This window comes from Theropithecus gelada, chromosome 13, assembly GCF_003255815.1.
Source record: "Theropithecus gelada isolate Dixy chromosome 13, Tgel_1.0, whole genome shotgun sequence".
NCBI classification, from domain to species: domain Eukaryota; kingdom Metazoa; phylum Chordata; class Mammalia; order Primates; family Cercopithecidae; genus Theropithecus; species Theropithecus gelada.
Window position 1 is genome coordinate 3,906,352 of NC_037681.1, and position 9,969 is coordinate 3,916,320.

At 35.2% G+C, this 9,969-nt stretch overlaps 1 protein-coding gene across 1 annotated transcript in view; it reads right to left on the reverse strand.

The window, feature by feature from the left end:
- Positions 1-9,969, reverse strand: part of LOC112605319 (ankyrin repeat domain-containing protein 36A-like) — a 141,036-nt gene that overhangs the window by 31,984 nt on the left and 99,083 nt on the right. Inside the window, exons 42-52 of the mRNA XM_025354985.1 lie at positions 9,475-9,547; positions 7,766-7,794; positions 7,600-7,672; positions 6,794-6,822; positions 6,627-6,699; positions 4,921-4,949; positions 4,754-4,826; positions 3,908-3,936; positions 3,741-3,813; positions 2,048-2,076; positions 1,892-1,964 (exon numbers count right to left, since the gene is read on the reverse strand). Of these exons, the coding sequence (XP_025210770.1) occupies positions 1,892-1,964; positions 2,048-2,076; positions 3,741-3,813; positions 3,908-3,936; positions 4,754-4,826; positions 4,921-4,949; positions 6,627-6,699; positions 6,794-6,822; positions 7,600-7,672; positions 7,766-7,794; positions 9,475-9,547 (583 nt within the window). The remainder of the gene's footprint in view (positions 1-1,891; positions 1,965-2,047; positions 2,077-3,740; positions 3,814-3,907; positions 3,937-4,753; positions 4,827-4,920; positions 4,950-6,626; positions 6,700-6,793; positions 6,823-7,599; positions 7,673-7,765; positions 7,795-9,474; positions 9,548-9,969) is intronic.

Below are 9,969 nucleotides of genomic sequence, written 5' to 3' on the forward strand. Positions count from 1 at the left end.
CTTTTACACTGTTGGTGGGATTGTAAAGTGGTTCAACCATTGTGGAAACCAGTATGGCGATTCCTCAAGGATCTAGAACTAGAAGTACCATATGACCCAGCCATCCCATTACTGGGTATATACCCAAAGGATTATAAATCATGCTGCTATAAAGATACATGCACACGTATGTTTATTGTGGTACTATTCACAATAGCAAAGACTTGGAATCAACCCAAATGTCCATCAGTGACAGACTGGATTAAGAAAATGTGGCACATATACACCATGGAATACTATGCAGCCATAAAAAAGGATGAGTTCGTGTCCTTTGTAGGGACATGGATGCAGCTGGAAACCATCATTCTCAGCAAACTATCACAAGAACAGAAAACCAAACACCGCATGTTCTCACTCATAGGTGGGAATTGAACAATGAGATCACTTGGACTCTGGAAGGGGAACATCACACACCGGGGCCTATTATGGGGAGGGGGGAGGGGGGAGGGATGGCATTGGGAGTTATACCTGATGTAAATGACAAGTTGATGGATGCTGACGAGTTGATGGGTGCAGCACACCAACATGGCATGAGTATACATATGTAAGAAAACTGCACGTTATGCACATGTACCCTATAACTTAAAAGTATAATAAAAAAAAAAAGAAGAAGGCTTCACATGTTGTCACTCCTTTGTGGGTGTGAGAAACTTAAAAAATAGAGCTCATGGAGATGAAGAGAAAAATCACCATTACCGCAGTCTAGGAAGGGTGTGGGTGTGGTAGGAAATTAGGATGCTTAATAAGTACAAACTATAGTTAGACACAATGAATAAAATCTAGCACTTTATAAAACAAAAACATGACTACAGTCAGCAATAACTTGTTGTACATTTCAGCAGTACTGAGGAAGTACAAATTAAAAGCATAAAGAAATGGTTAATGCTTGAGGTGATGGATAACCCATTAACCATGATGTCATTATTACATATTGTATGCCTGTATCAAAATATCTCATTTACTCCATAAACATAAACATCTACAATTTACTCATTAAAATTAAAAACAACAAAAAAATAAAGTAACACACATACAAACACACAGTGTACTAATCAGAACATCTGATTGGTTTAATATAAGAAGCGTAACAAAATTGACCAGAACCAATAAAAGTTAAAACCAAATATGTTATCAAACAAAACATTTCATTAGATAAAAGCCATAAATTGAACTGACTTTTAAAGCAAAACAAATATTTTAGAGTACCAAAATAGATCTCTTTAAATAGCTAAAAACCATTGAAATTCCATATTGGAAACTTCAGAGTATCAAAATGTAAAAGTAGAAACATCTGAATAAAATCTTGTATTTCAAAGCCAGGCCCGGTGGCTAATGCCTGTAATCCCAGCACTATGGGAGGGTGAGGCGGGAGAATCACCTGAGGTCAGGAGTTCAAGACTAGCCTGACCAACATGGAGAAACCCTGTCTCTACTAAAAATACAAAATTAGCCAGGCATGGTGGTGCATGCCTGTAATCCCAGCTACTTGGGAGCCTGAGGCAGGATAATCACTTGAACCAGGAAGGTGGAGGTTGCAGTGAGCTGAGATTGAGCCATTGCAGTCCAGCCTGGGCAACAAGAACAAAGCTCTGTCTAACAACAACAACAACAACAACAACAACAACAAAACAAACAAACAAAAAAAAACCTTATATTTTTAAAAAATGTATTTTCCTTATGCATGCAAATCTCATTTTTGAAAACCTAAATAAAAATGATAACGGCTGCATTATTTAGATGAAATCCTGAAACAATATATAAAAGTGAAATAATTGAGAATAGAAAGACTATGAGCATTACAAATCGATTAATGTACATCTTTCCACAGTTAAATCTGCATTACAAAGTTTACCTGGTGTGGATGTTTGTACATCCTTCATTTTGGTGGCTGCATTCAGAACAGAATCTTTATTTTCAATTGTAGCCTGAATGGTTTTAAAACAAAATGATTAGCACATGATGTATCTTGTATAGTATATACAGTTAATACAAATGTAAGAGCAATTACCTTCAAGGTGGGCAGATTCTCAGGATACTCTAACAAGCAAAAAAAGTATATAATCAATCATATGTAAATGTGGTAAGGCCAACCATACATTCATAGAGTGTTAGCATCAAACTCAATACTCTTGCCTGTATTAGTGTAGGGTTTCATGTTTTTCTAGTTTGTTTCTTTGAGACAGTAACATGACAGAAATGCACTAAAGAAATTAGGAATACAGGCTTCAAAAAACATACTGTTACAAGTTAAAAAGTGAAATTATGCACCACATCTATTACTAAAAAATAAGTATTAATGTGGATATGCTGACTAACAAGGAGAAATGTGATCTAAAATCAGAGGAGCACCTTGTAACCCTAGAAATATATGTAAAAGTTGGTGCTAACTGTGACTGCATGACTTTCATGCAAGACATCAGAAGGATTTATACAATTATACCAAAAATATTCATGTTCTTTAACTTGCCCAATAATTGAGAAGGCCCACAATTACAATGACACTTAAGTTGAATGTACACTTCACATTTCTTCAGTGGAAATGTCATGAATTCATCAGTTTGGATATATGTTTGATGAACCTTAGTAGATAATATTCATTATTTATCACACCCATGTGGTGTAATAATCTGCCTATATTTCTTGTATCCTCTAGTTTAGCCTTCAGAAAATTTCTTCATCCACTAATGGCAAGAAGGTATAATATATAAAACCCATCAAAAGCTATAATAAATTATACATACTTATACAAAATGGAATTGCTCCAGGCATTATATATTAATGAACTTATATATTTTGAAATCAGGCCAATATACAGTGCAAATAACCATTTTAGGATTCAATTAATACAGTCAACATAATTTTTGTCTCTAAAATTAGTCTGCTCTGGAATATCACTTTATTATAAAGAATTTTCACTAAATAGCTATGTTAACAAAAAAAAACAGCACATTGGAAAAAAGCTAATGTATTCATATTAAATTTTAACTCATTCGAATAACTAATAAAAATATATCTCTGATGTCTGATAGTAATAAACAGGAATAATGAGACACTGTGGTTTATCCCAATTCTAGCACTCCTTCCTGATTCCAGTAGACATTGGAGCAGCCAGAAGTCAGATCTTCTCGTATGTAAATATTCCAAATGCATTTGAAGTGAGTTCGCTCAGGTTTCCTCAGCAGAAACCCCAAAATTACCTAACTAACTTCTCCCTTCCCCTCTTTCTTGCCTTGCAATTCCTCTTTCTTGATGAAAATAATTACTACATCAGCGGCCACTTTGCTTCTCATTCTCCAGTGTTTATGGGTTATTATGACAACTTCTTCCCTCTGGTTGTAGCAGAACCATCTGACATCTATAACTTCTATTACTTCTTCTCTTTCTTCTTCCCCTTTCCATAGAAACATGCTCTGAAATAACAGCAAATTTATGCTGTCCCCTGATTCTCTTATGTTTTGGACTGTTTTCCAATGGTCCTTCTACATGATTTCAATGTAGGGAAGTCTATAACCTTGTTACTAAGATCATGGCCAAGGAACAGCAGCATCAAAATCACCTGAGAACTTACTAGAAATGCACAATCTCAGGCCTGCTGAATCAGAAAGTGCATTTTCAATGATCCCCCCGCTGATTTATTCAGGGGTGGGATGTTCTCTTCTATCTTGAGTGCACATAACATTAAATGTGTATTGCCAAACTACCTGTTCCAGATTTCCGACCAGCCATTATTCTTGTGGCAATATTCAAAACAGGAGCTTTCTTTTTAAATATAACCTGAATGGAATAAGAAGCAAAATAGTCAATACATAATATGTGTTTCATAGACTATACAATTAGTAATTCAAAATATAAATTAAAGAGTAACTACCTTCCGGGCTGACTGTTTTTGAGGAGACACTGAAAAGCAAAAGAAATATATAATCCATCATATGTAAATATGATAAAGTTATCCGTACATTCATGCAGTGTTAGCATCAAGCTGTATCCTCCTGCCTGTACTAGCATCGGATTTGATGTTTTATAGTTTGTGTCTGTGGGACAGGAACATGAAGAAATACACTAAAAAAATAGGAATACAGGCTTCCAGAAAATATACAGTCACAAATTACAAAGACATATTATGGGTCATGTGTGTATTACTGAAATAAAAAGCGTTGACATGAATGTGGATATGCCGAATGATGAAAAGAAATATGATCTAAGATCAGAGGAGCAACTCATACACCCAGGAATCAATGTCAAAGAAGGTAGTAAATGCTACTGCATGTTTCTCATGCAAAACATCAGAAGGATTTATACCATTATACTACTAATATTCATCATGATCTTTAACTTGTCTGATAATTGAGCAGGTACATGATGACAATGACACTTCTGTAGAATGTACACTTCACAAGTCCTCAGTGGAAGTGTCCCAGGTTCATCAGCTTGGATATAGGTTTGGAAAATCCTAGTATATAATATTCTTTATTTCTCAAACCCATGTGGTGTAATAATGTGCCTACATTTGTTATGTCCTCTAGTTTAGGCTGGGAAGATCATGTCCAAGACCAGCAGCATCAGCATCACCCGAGAACTTACTACAAATGAAGAATCTCAGGCCTGCTGAGTCAGAATGTGCAGCATCAATGAGTCCCTCGCTGATTTATTTGGGGAAGAGAAGTTCTTTTCTGTCTTGACTGAACATGACATTAAATGTGTTTTGCAAAATTACCTGTCCCAGATTGTTGTCCATCCTTTATTTCTGTGGCTGTATTCGAAACAGAATCTTCCTTGTCACTTATCGCCTGAATGGAATTTGAAACAAAATAATCAATAAATAAAATATGTTTCATAGACTATACATTTACTAGCTCAAAATATAAATGAGATTTTAATCACCTTCAAGGCTTTTTTTTTCTGAGAAGACACTGAAAAGCAAAAGGGATACACAATCACTCATATGTACATATGATAAAGTTATCCATACATAATGCAGTGTTAGCATCAAGCCGTATCTTCCTGCCTGCATTAGTGTAGGCTTTGATGTTTTCTCCTTTGTGTCTGGGGATTGGAACATGACAGAAATACACTTTAAAAAAGGAATACAGGCTTCACGAAATATACCTTTGCAATTTCAAACATGGTATGATTAGTCGTATGTCTAAAATTAAAATAAAACCGTGTCAATATCAATACAGATATGCCAAGTGATGAGCACAAATGTGATCTAAAATCAGTGGAGCAACTCATACACCTGAGAATCAATGTCAAAGCAGGTAGTACATGATCCCGCATGTCTTTCATGCAAGAAACCAGAAGGATTTACATAATTATACTACAAACATTCATCATGCTCTTTAACTTGCCCAATAACTGAGATGATACACAATTACAATGACACTTCAGTTCAATGTACACTTCACGTCTCTTCAGTGGAAGTGTCCTACATTGATCAGCTTGGATATATGTTTGCTAAAATCTAGTAGATAATATTCATTATTTCTCACACACGTGAGGTGTAATAATTTGACTAAATTTCTTGTATTTGCTAGTTGAGACTTCCAAAAGTTTCTTCATCCACTCATGGCAACAAAGGATAATATATTAGCCTCAATAAAAATATCATCAATTATCAATCTTGACATACTTCTACAAAGTAAAACTGCGACAAGCATTAGATGTTAGTAAATTTTACATTAGGAATCACTCTAATATTCATTGAAAATGACCATTTTAGGAGTTAATTAGATTTCAACATAATTTTTGCTTCTAAAATAGTCTTCTTGAGAGTATCATGGTATTCTGTAAAGAGGTTTCATTAAATAGCTATTTTATCCAAGAGTTAGCTCCTTGAACAAGGAAGGCAATGTATTCATATTCAAGTTTATCTCATTTTTTATAACTAAAATCAACAAAACGTGTATCTCTGATGCCGAATAGTAACAAAGAAGAGTAAGGAGTCACTGTGATTTATCCCAATTCTAGCATTGTTTCCCGCTCCAGTAGTTCCTGCAGCAGCAAAAATCAAATCTTCTTTTATACAAATATTGAAAAGGCATCTGTAGTGAGTTCACACAGGTTTCCTCAGCAGAAAATCCAAAATTACATAAATAACTTCTTATTTTCCCTCCTTCCAGCCTCACAATCCCTCTTCCTTGAGGAAAATAATTGCTACATCAGTGGTCTGGTTAGTTCTCATTCTACAGTGTTTATGGGGTATTTGGATCACTTTTCCCTCTGTTTATAGCAATACGATCTGATGCCTATAATATCTGTTACTTCATCTCTTTCACCTTCCCCTCTTGATGGAAACATGCAGTAGAATTAAAGCAAAATTATTCTGTCCCCTGAACCCCTTATGTGTTGAACTGCTCTCCAATGGTTCTTCCCAATTTCAATGTAGGGCAGTCTATAATCTTACTACTCAGATCATGGCCAAGGACCAGCAGCGACAGGGTCACCTGAGTACTTATTAAAATGAAGACTCTCCAGTGTGCTGAATCAGAACGTGCAGCTTTGATGAACTCCCCACTGATTTATCTGGGGAAGTGAATTTCTCTTCTCTCTTGATTGAATATCACATTAAATGTGTATTGTAAAATTACCTGTCCCGGATATTTGTCCATCCTTTATTTCTGTCGTTATATTTGAAACAGAATCTTTCTTGTCACTTGTAGCCTGAATGGGATTTGAAACAAAATAATCAATACATAGAGTATATTTCATAAACTATACAGTTAATAGTTCAAAATACAAACGAGATTTTAATTACCTTCCAGGCCGGTTGTTTCTGAGAAGACACTGAAAAGCAAAAGGGATATATAATCAGTCACATGTACATATGATAAAGTTATTCAAACATTCATGCAGTGTTAGCATCAAGCTGCATCTTCCTGCCCGTCTTAGTGAAGCCTTTGATGTTTTATATTTTGTATCTTGGGACAGGAACACGACAGAAATACACTGAAGAAAACAAGAATACAGGTTTCACGAAATATACACTAATCATTTCAAACATATTACGATCTGTCATATGACTAAAACTAAAATAAAACAGTGTCAGTTTCAATAAGGATATGTCAAGTGATGAGGACAAATGTGGTCTAAAATCAGAGAAGCAACTCAATCACCTGGGAACCAATGTCAAAGGAGGTGGTACATGCACCCGCATGTCTTTCATGCAAGATACCTGAATGATGTAGACCATTGTACTGCAAACATTCATCATGCTCTTACTGTAAAATCTATACTTCATCTCTTTCTCCTTCCACCCTTAGTGAAAACATGCTGGAGAATTAAAACAAAATTATGCTGTCCCCTGAGCCCCTTATGTCTTGACCTGCTCTCCATATTTCTTCTTCCCAATTTCAACATGGGGAAATATATAATCTTACTGCAAAGATCATGTCCAAGACCAGCAGCATCAGTGTCACCCGAGAACTTATTACATATGAAGAATCTCAGGCCTGCTGAATCAGAATGTGCAGCATCGATGAGTCCCCCGCTGATTTATTCAGGGAAGAGAAGTTCTTTTCTATCTGGACTGAACATGACATTAAATGTGTTTTGCAAAATTACCTGTCCCAGATTCTTGTCCATACTTTATGTCTGTGGCTATATTCGAAATAGAATCTTCCTTGTCACTTGTAGCCTGAATGGAATTTGAAACAAAATAATCAATAAAAAAGTATATTTCATAAACTATACAGTTAATAGTTCAAAGTATAAAAGACAGTTTAATTACCTTCAAGGGTGGTTGTTTCTGGGAAGACACTGAAAAGCAAAAGGGATACATAATCACTCACATGTACATATGATAATATTATTCATACACTCATGAAGTGTTAGCATCAAGCTGTATCCTCCTGCCTGTATTAGTGTAGGCTTTGATGTTTTCTACTTTGTGTATGGAGACTGGAACACGAGAGAAATAGATTGAAAAAAAAAGGAATACAAGCTTCACGAAATATACCCTTACAACTGCAAACTTGGTATGATTTGTTCTACGTCTAAAACTAAAATAAAACAAAGTTAATATCAATGTGGATATGCCGAGTGATGAGGACAAATGTGATCTAAAATCAGAGCAGCAATTCATACACCTGAGAATCAATGTCAAAGCAGGTGGTACATGATCCCACATGTTTTTCATGCAATACATCAGAAGGATTTACACTATTATACTACAAACATTCATCACGTTCTTTAACTTGCCTGATAACTGAGAAGGTACACAATTACAATGACATTTCAGTTGAACATACACTTCACATCTCTTAAGTGGAAGTGTCCTAAGTTGATCACCATGGATATATGTTTCCTGAATTCGAGTAAATAATATTCATTATTTCTCACACCCATGTGATGCAATAATTTGCCTAAGTTTCTTGTATTCTCTAGTTTAGCCTTTCGAACATTTCTTCATCCACTCATGGCAACAAAGTATAATACATAAACCTCAATTAAAAGCATCCTCAATTATATTAATTTTGACATACTTCTACTAAATAAAACTGCTACAAGCACTGGATATTAATAAGTTTTTCCATTCCGAAATCACACCAATATTCATTGAAAATGACCAAGTAGTCAGTTTACCAATTCCACATTACTTATGTTTCTAAAACAGTCTTGTTAGGAGTATCATGCTATTCTCTAAAGAATATTCATTAAATAGCGATTCTATCCAAGACTTTGCTCTTTGATCAAAGAAGCAAATGTATTCATGTTCAACTTTATCCAATTTTTACAACTAAAATCAACAAAACATGTAAGTCTCATGCCTAATAGTAACAAAGAGCAGTAATTAGTCAATGTGGTTTACACCAATTCTAGCATTCTTTCCTGCATCCTGTAGTTCCTGGTGTTTCCAAAATCAAATTTTCTTTATGCAAATATGTCAAATGCCTCTGAAGTGAGTTCACTCAGGTTTCCTCAGCAGAAAACCCAAAATTACATAAATAACTCCTTCTTTTCCCTCCTTCCTGCCTCACAATCCCTCTTCCTTGAGAAAACTAATTGCTACATCAGTGGACTCATTAGTTCTTGTTCTACACTGTGTACAAGTTATTACAATCACTTTACTGTCTGTTTTCAGCAGTACGATGTGAATGTAAAATCTATACTTCATCTCTTTCTCCTTCTACCTTTGGTAAAAACATGCTGTAGAATTAAGGCAAAATTATTCTGTCCCCTAAGCCCCTTATGTCTTGACCTGCTCTCCAAGGTATCTTCTTCCCAATTTCAATGTGGGTAAGTCTATAATCTTATTGTGAAGATCATGTCTAAGACCAGTAGCATCAGCATCACCCAAGAACTTATTACAACTGAGGAATGTCAGGCCTGCTGATTCAGAATGTACATCTTCAACGAGTCCCCCGCTATTTATTCAGGGAAGAGAAGTTCTTCTACATTTGGACTGAACATGACACTAAATGTGTTCTGTAAAATTACCTGTACCAGATTTTTGTCCATCCTTTATTTCTCTGGCTATATTCGAAACAGAATCTTTCTTGTCACTTGTAGCCTGAATGGAATTTGAATCAAAATAATCAATAAATAATGCATATTTCATAGACTCTACAGTTACTAGTTCAAAATATAAATGAAAATTTAATTACTTTCTTTTTTTTAAATTTTATTTATTTATTTATTTTATTTTTATTTTTATTTTTATTTTTTTTCTTTTTTTTTAATTTATTTATTATTATTATACTTTAAGTTGTAGGGTACATGTGCATAACGTGCAGGTTTGTTACATATGTATACTTGTGCCATGTTGGTCTGCTGCACCCATCAACTCGTCATTTACATCAGGTATAACTCCCAATGCAATCCCTCCCCCCTCCCCCCTCCCCATGATAGGCCCCGGTGTGTGATGTTCCCCTTCCTGAGTCCAAGTGATCTCATTGTTCAGTTCCCACCTATGAGTGAGAACATGCGGTGTTT